At 37.0% G+C, this 13,191-nt stretch overlaps 1 protein-coding gene across 1 annotated transcript; it reads right to left on the reverse strand.

Moving 5' to 3' along the window:
• Window positions 1-3,494: 3,494 nt before the first annotated feature.
• Window positions 3,495-8,411, reverse strand: LOC135078643 (dentin sialophosphoprotein-like). Its single transcript, XM_063973171.1, has 3 exons — window positions 8,357-8,411; window positions 4,030-6,705; window positions 3,495-3,688 (listed from the first exon to the last, which is right to left on the reverse strand). The coding sequence occupies exons 1-3, from the start codon at window positions 8,409-8,411 to the stop codon at window positions 3,495-3,497; spliced, it is 2,925 nt and encodes a 974-aa protein (XP_063829241.1).
• Window positions 8,412-13,191: the final 4,780 nt, after the last annotated feature.

A 13,191-nucleotide genomic window follows, 5' to 3' on the forward strand; every position in this document is an offset into this window, starting at 1 on the left:
TTATGTAACCTAAATGTAAGCTTAGTTTAAAATAATTTGATAGAATATGCCTTGTGCCTTTGTATATCGCAATTATCGCTTAGAAAATATTTGCCTGCCTGAAATCCTGGGGCTACAAAGACATCTATATATGTAGGTATATAAAAGAAAGTCGTGTTAGTTACTCCACTTATAACTCAAGAACGGCTGAACCGATTTAGCTGAAAATTGTCAGGAAGGTAGTTTAGAGCCAGGAGAAGGACATAGGATACTTTTTATCCCGTTCGAAATAAAAAAAAAGTCTGCTTATTTATTGTCATTAAGGCGGAACAAAGTTCGCCGGGTCAGCTAGTTAGTAAATAAAATCACAAATAAACTCTTCCAATTCTCCATCAGACGCCATGTTATTCGGTCGGGAGCCGTCAAATTTGACGGATAACAAATTCGCCGTCATTCCTCGTCATCAATTTTGGCGCGAACTTGATAGTCATTTGTCAAACGAAATATCATGTGGCCAATAAAAGGAAATAAAGGAAATTAGGCAGAAGACATTATTTCCAAATATTGTCGTTACAATTGATTTTGTTTCCTGTTTTTCTGTGTATAGTGTACCTAAGATAAAGTTTTCTTTTATGCTTTCGTACGATTAGGATTCGAGTAGTTAGTTACTTTATTTTTCTATAGCAGTGAATAGCTAAAATTGTTCTTGAGAACTTTAATAGGCGTTTGTCACTTTTAGAAGACTTCAAATATTAATTGACTAGGAATTAAAGAATCATAAAGTAAAGTAGGTACCTCAAGGTAATGTGTGCCAAGGTTTTCAAAATAACTTACAATGCGGCTAAGACGAGAATGTTTCAGGGAATGTAAAAATTATACAGAAATTAGTACACATTGTATATCTCCACATGTAAGAAATGAAACATAGGTTAGGTTAGACACGCGTGTTTACGAAAATTTCCTGAATAAAAGATATTTATTCCACGAAGAAGTCGCGGTAGGCAAATAAATAGCCAAAATAAAGAAAACCCGGGAATATTTTAAGACAGTAGACAGCAACACTGCCAGTTCGCAGCGTTAGTTCAAGTGAAATTCCGTAAGAAAAAGGAAAACAATTTCAAAAGATGTTTTCCACCGCAACGTAGCGTGTGGTGTTTTATTTTGGATGACGAAACCCAACAGACCATGAGGGGACACATTGCCATTTTTTATTTTGTATCGTGTTATTGTCGTGTTAAAGTGTCGTGTAAAAGCAAAATGTCGTAAAATTATATATCGAATCATTACGGACAACAACACCAGCAGACTATTTATTTATTTGATGATGTTATGAACAAAACTTGAAAATTAATAATAATAATAATAAAAATAATCTGTGCACAGGCTGGGGATGGTCTCTGGCTACATCCCATGATATAGTCAGAGACTAGATCCAGCATGAGCACCACTTTCACTTTTGTCGATTATTTTGCGCTTAAAACGGCCTCTACGTGTTGGATCTGTATCCCCACGCAAGCCTTATAAAGGACCGGGCCACTTTTGACCCGTGAGTTCCAAAGCATACAAACATAAAAATAATAATAAAATAATTTATTCACAGAAGGATTTACAACAACAACTTAAGGTTACTGGTAGTTCCCAAACTAGGTAATCCTGTCTCTTGGGAACTGGAGTTGATAGTTTGCTGTGTTTTACGGTTGTACGATTACTTTAAACTGCACAGGTACTGGCAAAAGTGAATTTAATGGGTGCATAAGGTGTGTGTGGTGTGTGTGTGTGTGTGTGTGTGTGTGTGTGTGTGTGTGTGTGTGTGTGGTGTGTAAGTGTGAGTGAGTAGGTGTGTGTTTGTGTGGGTATGTAAGAGAGATGGGCATGATGTCACTAAGTTAATATACCTAAGTATTACTGCGAGATCAATAAGACTTTTCTACCTTTGTTTTGATCTTATTTATAAGATAATCTTGTTCAATTCCCACTGCCCTTTTGATACCAACGTACCTAGTATAGCGTCCTAATAGAATTGGGTTATTTTTCCTTAAAGATCTAACTCTGATTCTTCCACTTAGATGTGTGAAAATCTAGTCACTATTCGTTTCTGTTGAGACCCAGTCCAACTAAGTTGATAGACATTCGTTCCGTCGATAAGGCTGAATAGCTTTGAATAGTAAATGAAGTTACGGACGAAGGCGCGAGTAACTTAGTTAGAAAAAGAGAAGTTGTATTTATTTTAGTACCTACAGCTAACCCTTAAAAAGTTTCACTAATGAAATTGGGCCACATATTTTATCGTCCTTTGTCCATCAAACAACCGAACAATTGTCAAATCGACATAAAGGAGCAAGTGAAGTCATCACAATGGATTTCCCGCTATAAGCCCGTATTAGTATGGGTTTATGTGCCTTTATCAGTCGACAATGCAACCAGCATGAAACACAGTCAGAGACGTAGTTAGGGAGGGTTTCTGCGTTTCTGGTGCCTTTTAGGGGCCAGTGTGGGTTAATAAGTTAAGTACTCTTATTTGATTTTTTTTAGCATTAGCTCACATTATTGATCAGATGCAATGGTAGGGTTAAAAAGTTATCTTAGGTTTAACTTACTGATAAATTTTGGTAAATGTTTGTAGTTTGTTTATATGGTAAACAACGATTGCTAAATATATCACAAGCCAGCCAAATCATTTGTATCATTTAAAATAAATACGTGTACCATTAAAATCATAAAGTGTAAAGTACTTAATGCCACTGGTGTATAAAATGTAAATATTATTATAACAATATTGTATCACACGATCAATGGAATTTGTTATCATCAACACGATTGTTTTATTATTTAAACAATAGATAACACGATAAATTAGTTACCAAGACTATAGCTGTGTGTGTGTGTAATTCATCAAATCGCCGAGAGCACTATAAAGAACAAAATAAATGTATTCATAAATAACTATTCACGGTTCTTTTCCGCAACTAAAGTGGGTATGTTTAGGAAAATCCTTTTGAATCGTCTTTTTATTGAAAAAAATACGAAAAGAATCAAACTACAAAGTAAAGAAGTGTCTTCGTTTCCGCCGCGATCCATTGTGTTGAGGAAATAAGAACCGAAATGTGTATAAAGTCAGATACGGCTTTATTCTCCGTCGTCGTTTGCACTGAGTGAGGTCGTCTCAACAAAAACATTTCTGTTAAAATATTAGTTTCTTCTAGTCTATGATAAACTCTCCTCTATTATTTATAACTGAGTAGGTACTACTATACTAACATTATGTTAGGCTATTAACTTTTTCGGTATAATTAAAGTAGATAAGAGTCATTCTAGTTCAGTTCGTAAATCTAGATTCTAGAGGTAATAGAAATGTATAATGCAAAGTAGTGGGCAAGCAAGAGCTTAGAATATGAATTAGGTATGAATATGAAAAATCGAATTCGTCGAAATAGCTTTTATTATTCACAAATGTCTAAATAACTTTAACATTTTAAGGTTATTCAACACGAGTGAGAAATGTAACGACGAAAAAACTAGAAAGTAAACTTGATCGTAAACAATACAAAAACGGTGAACAACAAGCTTTGGCTTTTGATGGAGAAGGCTCCATTTACTGACTTGTCGTTGCAAAGATCCCCCGTGCATACGTCACACGAGGCCCAGGCTGGGTCATAGTCGCTTGCTGAGTTGCAGGTATTCCCGCAGTCGCGGATCACAACCGTTTTATCTGTAAAGACAAATATTGAGATAAAGATGAGGTAAATATTATTTTTAGCTACTTAGCTGAAAAACCTATTTAATCAATTCGAAAATTAAGTCGTCTGTGGTTAAATTATTATGACTATTATAATTAGAATTATGAATAAGACTAGATTAAATTGTGAAGTAGGTACATATTGTTTTGAATGTGACAAATATTTTGGATCTTTAAGGTTGAGTTGCACCACCTAACATAACTTAACCTAACTATGACGATAACCGGTGCTTTTTGTATGGAGTTTGGCAGATTTTTGACGTTTGTCAAAGTTAAAGTAAGATGGTGCAACCGAGCCTAAAAAAACTACTTACGGTTTCGATCAGTGTATGTTTTGGAAACGCAGTTATTGACACCTCCGTGACAGTATTTGACCGTTGTTAGTATGTTTGGTTTATGACAAGAGAGATTGGCCTCACTCGAGCAGGCGTAGCATACTCTTTTATTTTGAACCACATTGATGCCACTAGAAGAGAGTGGAGTGATTCCTGGGCCTTTTGCTGGGTCTGGCAGATAGTAGCCATCTCTCAGTTTTGTGTTACGACGTTGTGAGTCATCACTCTCAACATTGTTCTGTTGGTTGTACGCATTGTCCTTGTCACCTGCGTGTTCTTTACGCTCTTTCTGGTCACTCGCGTTTTCTTCATTGTCATCTTCTTCACCTTTTTTCCCCTCTGCGGATTGCGAGTCACTATCATCATCAGATTCCGAACTTTGAGAAGCTTTGCTTTGGGATTTGGCATCTTTTTGTTTAGCATTATCACTGGACGCGGATTTTGATGAATCTTGGCTCTCGGAGTCTTCAACAGATCGCCTGGCAGAGTCTTCTCTCTCATGTTTTGTAGAGTATTTAAGCTTACTCGGGCATTTTGGGACTTCATCATCATCATCGCTGCTATCGGCATTTCTACCTTGTGCTTTTTGTTCTGATGCTTTATGTTCATGCTTTCTGGTAGTATGCTTTGGATTTTCGTCACTATCTGAAACGCTGTCCTTTGAATCATTATCATCTGAATCATCATCATGTTCATGATTTCTGGAAGCATAGTTAGAATTAGAATTCTTATGCACAGACTGAACTTTTCTTTCGTCTGACTGACTTTCGTCATTATCCGAAACGCTGTCGCTGGAGTCGTCAACATTTGAATCGTCTTCTTGTGAATCATATCCTTGCCTGTGTTCATCGCTGTTTGCTTTGTGCTGTTTAACTTTATTAAGTGCGTGATTGAGTACAGCACTGTATGTTTTTCCCTTTTTACGTACTTCTTTTAGAGCCTCCTGAAGTTCTTCGCTGTGACCAAGATGTTTTCTAATCTCGGATAGTGCTTCGTTAAGTTCATCGCTGGCTGCTCTATTCTCTTGGACACCATATAGTGCATCCTCAAGTTCATCGCTGTAACTTTTCCTCGTCTCGTAACTTTTACTATCTTGTTCGTTACTTTCACTTGAGCTACTGGACTCGTCACTATGGGCTTGGTTTAGTTTATGATTATTGGGGTTATAATGGTGTTCATGATGCTGGTGCGCTCTGGTGTTCTTGTCACCATAGTGTCCTCCATGAAATTTGCCGTGAGATTTCGTATTCCTAACATCATAATCAGATCCATCCGCATCAGCATCAGCTCTAGATTTTGCAGCAAAGAATTTATGTTTGTAATTATGTGACTTTTGAACGCTAAAATCTGATTCATCTAGCTCGTCACTGTCAGCTTCAGTGTTTGTAGGGTCGTTATAGTATGGTAGAGTTTTATATTTATCTCCAGATTTAGATTCATCAGAATCTGAATCTAGTTCATTATCGTAAGCTTTTGGATTAACAGCCGAATACTTGGTGTGCGTTTTCTGATTTGCTCTGTTATTTTCATCACTTTGAGCTTTGTTTTTATAAGGATTGTGTTCTAAAGAGTTTTTGCCACTATTGCGTTTTTCATTTGATTCACTTTGAGTTTCGGTATTCACCACACCATTATGTACTTTGTTTGGTTCGTCTTGATTACTATAATATTTTGTACTTAAAAATTGGTCTACAAATCTAGAATATTCATCAGAATGAGCAATATCCAATTCTTTACTGTGATCTTTAGGACTTTCAACGCTTTCGTCGCTACTGGTTTTGGTTTTGCTATTTTCAACTTCATTGTCAACATTACTATTCCCGACTTGGTCATCAACCTGACTTTGTTCATGTCCGTAAGATTTGGCACTTTTAACACCAGAATGTACTGTGTTGCTGTGTCCCTTAGGATTTTGGACATTTCGTTCATCACTATTTGCGTTTCTATTTCTACTCTCAGTGTTATCATCTACGTTACTATTATGTACTTTTTGCTGAGATTCGTTTGCTTCACTTTCATGTGATTTAGTACTTGAAACGTCGTGGTTGCTTTTTTCTAAGCTTGTTTCATCGTTACTGTTTACACCTCCTTTCCTACTTTTATGGTGAACTTCAGGTGAGTCATAGTTAGTGCCAGCAGCATTTTTACTCTTTACACCGGCATTATGTGCTTCTCTTGATTCATCTCTAACGGCTTTGCTTTTTTGATTTTCAACTTGATTTTTTTCATTATGATGAGCATTTCTGTTGGTTTGTTCTGTGTTATCATCATTTGATTCTTTGTCGTGGTGTACTGTTTTAGCATTTTCTTTTTCACCATGGTAGGCTTCTTCTTTGGCATGATCAGTATTTGGATGTCGCTCGTGAACGATTGCACTATTGCCTTCTGCATTGTCTTTGTTTGCAACATTCCTTAAAGACTGCGGTTCGAGGTTGTAGTTAGCACTCCCTTGATAAGGTTTGACAATTCTTGCCGAGTATGTAGGAGTAGGGAGCAGCTCTTGATTTCCTACATCTGACGGATCTTTGTCTTTTCTCCTTGAGCAAGGTCTGACCTGTTTCCCGCCTGCTTCGTAATAACTTCTTGATGCTGCTTCAGCTAACTTAAGTGGTAGTGGTTGGTAGGCATCGTGATTGTTGTCGCCATATGGTAACGCTGAAAGAAATAAATGACACAATTAGTTTCGCTTCACAGTCACAGAATTATTCTTACACGTCTGAAAGTCAGCGACTTTGGTTCGTTTACGGATCTCCTCATTTCTGATTCGATCTCGCAAAGAAACACCAAGCATAGCCCTCTCCATAGCACGCTGTGCAACTTTGAGCTTCTGTATAAGGCCTATAGTGAGAGGCCACGTTTCCGAGCCATAAGTTATCACTGGTAACACACATTGGTTATACACTCTAGTCTTCAGGCATTGAGGTATTTTGGACGAAAAGATGTTGCGTAGTTTCCCGAACGCTGCCCAGCCGAGTTGGATTCGACGATTGACCTCCTTCTCGAAATTGGACCTACCTAGCTGGATCGATTAGCAAGCTGAAGTGGCAATGGGCAGGGCACATAGTACGCAGAACTGACGGCCGATGGGGCAGAAAGGTTCTGGAATGGAGGCCGCGTACCGGAAAACGCAGCGTGGGACGTCCACCTACAAGGTGGACCGACGACATCGTAAAGGTAGCAGGGAAGCGCTGGACGCAGACCGCTGCCAATCGATCAACATGGAAAGCATTGGGGGAGGCCTATGTTCAGCAGTGGACGTCCTATGGCTGAAATGATGATGATGATGATGATGTCTGAAAGTCTGATTTGATTGAACCACAGTCATTTACTTAGATTACGATTCTAATGAGAGTTATTGCCACTGTTTTGACAATAACACAAAATCTTTTCAATAATTGAATATTCCGTTATAAACACTTCCTTACATAACACTATAAATTAGGATAATATGCTTGGCCTCCGCCTCATAAAATCAAAGTAACTATACCTGTAGAAGTGAGAATATACAGTAATGTTAATATAGTTAATATTTTTAACATTGTGCTAATCCACCACTTGACTAGTCAAAGCGAAGAGTGAAAATGGCAATATATCGGTAGGGATAAAGTAAAATATAGGAGTAACTAGTAAAGGAATGCTATCGTAAAAGCTGTAAAACAATATCTGGCTATTGTGTTGGGACATGCGTTCGATGGAAAGATATTCAGTGTAAACAATGGATGTTCTGCAAAAATGGTTTTCATTGTTCCAGACTGTAACGCCCTTTCAACGTCTTGCTACTGGATTCGGGTGACCGAGCGTCACTTATGTGACATTCTGTAACTTTTTGCTTGATCTTTATCGTTTATTGTAATATTTATAAATATTTTTATGCTGTTTGGTTTTTATAGGTACAGAGAAACAAAATAAAATCAATTGTGATCATGACACTTGCACGCGAGATTGTAAGTATGAAGTTATGTATCAAATTATTATGTTAATATTTAATTAAATATTAAAAAATTCAATAAAAGTTACGTACGTTTTATAAGACTTCTAAAAATTAACTAAATTGTTATCAGGTTATTGTTATTGAAAACTATGTGGCATTAGAATCTCCCCTTCGCGGTTTAACCATTCATTATCATGTACTCGTATAGGGTAGAAGATTAATTTTCTAAGTTAATTATGATGCAAACCTATTAAGACTGATTAATTTTACGAAATTTAATATTAACATTTTCCCTAACTTTAAGAATGTTCTTTTAAAAAGAACCCATTGTCTGGTTTGGGGCTAAGTATGTAATGTTACATTGCAAAATAGTACCTTTTCCGTTGACATAAGCCACCGTTTGGAGATTGGTGTGTTCTAGTCTGTACATTGAGGCTGAAAAAAGTACTGAACAATAGATGTTTATATCTTTCGATTTTGGGGAAAGGACTGATGAGATGTAAAACTCAGTAAAAACTCAGAAAAACTCAGTAAAACTCAGTAAAACTCATTTATTTCTGTAAGTAGGCTTTAAAAAAGCACTTTTACACGTCCCAGTATTAACCCTACCACTGCTTCAGGACAATAAATGGGCCAGTGCTGAGAAGAAGCAGCGCAAGAAACTCAGACACTATTGTCAGCCTCTTTTTCAAAGGTTTACAGGTTTTCAAAATACATAGTTATAAATATTTATGCGAGCTAGGCAGTTACGCATCCCAAACATTTTTATCTTTTAAATAATCATCGACTTTATAGTAGCCCTTTTTCATTAAGGTATGTACTTTTAATAGGTATGATGGAGTTCGGGACAGTGATCTATTTTAGTTCTCTGTCCTTTACATCCTGTATAATTTTGAGTTTGAATTGCGAGCTCTTGAGCGATCCCTTGAGGAACGCCAAGAATTTAGATCACAGCACTGATTATATCCAATGCTCTTTCCTTTTTGATTTTTCCACTTCTTTTGCCCAATAGAGATAAGTGTGCATTTATTCTCGCGACTTTAATGTAATACCTACTTGTCTATAGCGATAAATAAAAGCTTGTAAAATATTTACATTTTACAAATCTAGAGCTTTGTTATAATGTAACAGTAATAATGCGTTACTTTAAAATAATTTTACTGATTTTTCTGTGAATGTCTCGATGTAAATTCTGTTGTTTCATGTATTACTTACTACGAAAGACGGATTTTGGCTTAGTCCAGAAAAACCTTTGAAATGCCAATATTGTATAAATAACATAATGTATAAAAACCTATACTTATAGATCTAAGGCTTAGATTAGATTCTAAGCAATGATTAAATTTTAACGTTAGTCATTTTAATCTCCAAGGCGTGAAACTAATCGATACGTAAGGTAAGAGAAATTTAAGATATTTATCTTTGCCAGCTATTTTCCGAGTCGTTCGTTAATCAACTTAGTGTCTCTTAAATAATGTTGATACAATCTATCACACTAAAATTGTATTATAGCACTAGCGGCCGCCCGCGACTTCGTGCGCGTGGATCCCGTTTTACCCCCTTCATCTATTTTACGCGGTTTAGATTTTTTCATACAAATGTTTTTTCCCGCTAACTCCCGTTCCCGTGGGAATTTTGCAATATCCTGTTGTAACTAAGGTTTAAGATTACTAAGGTACCTGCATGCCAAATTTCAAGCGTCTAACTTAAGTGGTTTAGATTTTTCATACAAAAGGATTTTCCCGCTAATTCCCGTTTCCGTGAGAATTCCTAAGTATACTATAACCTGCCCAGTAGACCTAAGATGCGCGCCGTGATAGGCGGTTATCACGCCATTTTATCGATTTTGCCCATACAAATTGACGTCGATAAAAGTTATCACGGCGCGCATCTTAGGCCTACAGGAGTATGAAGAAGTATGTACCAAGTTCCGTTAAAATCCGTCGAGTAGGTTTTGTTTCTATAAGGAACATACAGACAGACAGACAGACAGACAGACAAAAATTTTACTGATTTCATTTTTGGCATCAGTATCGATCACTAATCACCCCCTGATAGTTATTTTGAAAATATATTTCATGTACATACAGAATTGACCTCTCTACAGATTTATTATAAGTATATATTAAGTACCAACGTCTTTTAATCAGTAACAAAGCACGAGACTCAAAGGACAATGTTCGTTCTCCATACATTGTTCGCCTAAAAACCAACAATTTTGACATATTACTACCCGAAAGCGAAATAATACGATTCTGTGTGTAAGAACAATGATTCCTGATGGACACTTGCCATAAAATTAATGATTAAGAATATTAAATCACAGCGATTTTATAATATGTCGTTTATGACAACATGGCGTCTAATGTATTGTGTGAATGTATGAACGCCGATTCGCGAAAAATGTTTTATATTGTCGTCACGCCGAGTCGCAGCCAAATAGTATAAAATAATAGAACAAGTTTTAGAAATACAACTCGGCATTCCACTTTTATAATATGCCCACATATTGCACGTAAATAAACAACATGAATCGTAGGTTGTTTCCACCCTTGTCATCTGACACATGAAATAAACTCCTATTGTATTATAGATATCGAAGCCGAATCGTATATAATAATAGAATGGGTTTTGGAGATCACTCGGGGTTCCACTTTTATAAAAAACCTACATATTGCATAAAAATAACACGAATCATGAGTTTTCTTTTCACCATTTACATCTGACACGAGATAACAAACTCCTATCTCCATGACTACCGTCGTAGTCTATGCCAAAGACTACAATATTTTAAGCAAGAAGTTTCAAACCTTAGCGGCTACAGTAACCCCTGGGCCACATACATCATGATAACATTCGGTCGATACCGGAACGAAGTCTTGCGATTATGCAAAAAAGCATCGTATTCTAGTGCGGCTATATCACGTTCAACCGGGGTTTTAATTCGACTAAATTCCTGACTAAAGACTGGAAGAAAATACGCCGCATTGTATGAGCACTTCGTGTTCGTTAAAGCGGCTTCAGATCTAGAGCCCACACAGTTTTCTTTCCAATAATATCCGCAAGTAGCGCTGCATGATCAAAAACGGCAATAGTTATTGTTAAGTATATAATAATTTTATTTAGAATATTGCTCTTGGCTGTATGTTGATGAATGGTTTGGTCATAGAGCAATAAAATATTGTCTATGTAATAAAAAAAAAAAGTCTCTCTATTACTGTGGTCTAGGAACAGTGTTCTTACTTGCAATAAATGTGCATCAGAAAATCTCAATTTCATTGATATATTCCATCAAAACCTACCAATTAACAGTTATTAAGGTGCCAAAATTATATGATTACTTTGGCACGGTATTATACACGTTCGAAGATTTGTCATTTTCATTCATTTTATCATCATCATCATCATCATTTCAGCCACAGGACGTCCACCACTGAACATAGGCCTCCCCCAATGACTTCCACATCGCACGGTTGGTAGCGGCCTGCATCCAGCGCCTTCCCGCTACCTTTATCAGGTCGTCGGTCCACCTTGTGGTGGGTTGACATTGCAGAATATGACTTTTGATAGGTTCATCATAGAATTCGGCGGGGATATCCTCACGGAGGAAGTTCGAAAAAGGGCGGAACAAGATCTTATAATAATGCAAGGCCGAAGCTGTAACGCGCGTGCTCCTACGTGTAATCCGGCGAGTATGCAATAAATAGTAATGTCTGGTAAATAGCGGTAATACGTATCGTTCGTTCGTTCGTTTCAGCCGAAAAGACGTCCACTGCTGGACAAAGGCCTCCCCCAAGGATTTCCACGAAGACCGATCCTGCACCGCTCGCATACAGGCACCTCCCGCGACCTTGACCAGATCGTCGGTCCACCTAGTGGGAGGCCTGCCCACGCTACGTCTTTCGGCTCGTGGTCGCCACTCAAGAACTTTCCTGCCCCAGCGGCCATCAGCTCTACGAGCTATGTGCCCCGCCCCGTCTATGTCTATATGCGCTACGATTACAGGGTATCATTTTGCATAGTCGCAAGACTTCACTCCGCTGCTGTCAAATCAATGTCGCATAATGTTATCGCAATGTGTGTGGCCCTTGGCCAAATCACAGAAGCCTATGCGAAGAAAGAGCACTTGAATGACAATGAAAATCAGGGTTACCATTTTATAAGATCTCCTCACTATTGAGGGTAACAAAGTAACATTAATAATCTAGCCATTAATTACATTTATTACTTATACGAGAAAGTAAAGCAACATGCGGTTTTATTTTAATTTGTAAAATATTTGTAACTGTTTGTTCTAAGTTTAGTTTTACAACAGTATTGCTGTTTCAGCTGTCACTGTGAAGCTTTGGGATAATAAATAAATAGAAAAAATATTGTGATGTATGTACTAACAACCCTTGTATTATTGTGTATGCTCATTTATCCTATAGTATTTAAGTCGCTTCATTGTATTTTATCGTGCATTCAATAAACGGGATTGACTCAGTTCGGGTGTTTGATTATGAACTCCTCATATGGCGACCCATGCCATTCGAGCTGACCGCGCGTGTGTCTAAAGTCCGACTTACATTTATGGAGCGTGATCTCCTCATAATATTAACATAAATATTTATTTCAGTTTTTATGTTCATTATCATAATATGCCAATTTAAGTTACACTGTGTGACAGTCTTTGACACTAAACAAACTCTTCAGCTTAATAATACCTACCTACAGGGCGTTTTTATAGTTACTCTTGCTGATGAAACAAGAAGGGTTGATTCTACTACTGAAATACAACTACTTTTCTTACAGGACCAATATCAAATTCTCAAAAAAAATTCACTTTCTCGTGATGGTGATAATTTCTATGGAGAGGTTTTTTTTATATTCGGTCTCTTGGGATAAGTTATTCCATTTGAGCAGTAAAATTAATCCTTTTTATTTGATCACATATAAAAATAACACAAGTGTTTAGGAAAACTTCTTCTTTGGTATGGTATCACTACGGAGTTATAATGGCGGCAACTCTGTATCACTGACTTGTAACTTTCAAACAGTATGAATAATAAGGGCACCACATTGGTTTTCTTTCTGAAAAAAGGCTTTCACTTTTAGTACTAACCCTTTAGCACTATTTCATTGAAATAAAAATACAATAAACGCACAGAAGACTGAAATTGAGTCAACTGACGTGACATTTATAATTTGTTGACATTATGACAGTTTGA

The sequence above is a fragment of the Ostrinia nubilalis genome, chromosome 15 (genome assembly GCF_963855985.1).
Source record: "Ostrinia nubilalis chromosome 15, ilOstNubi1.1, whole genome shotgun sequence".
Taxonomy (NCBI): Eukaryota; Metazoa; Arthropoda; class Insecta; order Lepidoptera; family Crambidae; genus Ostrinia; species Ostrinia nubilalis.

Excerpts from the sequence above, each read along its gene's own strand:
- LOC135078643 (XM_063973171.1), bottom strand. The coding sequence starts at position 8,411 with ATGTACAGACTAGAACACACCAATCTCCAAACGGTGGCTTATGTCAAC. Across the intron at positions 6,706-8,356 it reads GGCTTATGTCAACGGAAAAG|CGTTACCATATGGCGACAAC; the intron begins GTACTATTTTGC and ends TATTTCTTTCAG. Across the intron at positions 3,689-4,029 it reads AACATACACTGATCGAAACC|ATAAAACGGTTGTGATCCGC; the intron begins GTAAGTAGTTTT and ends TTGTCTTTACAG.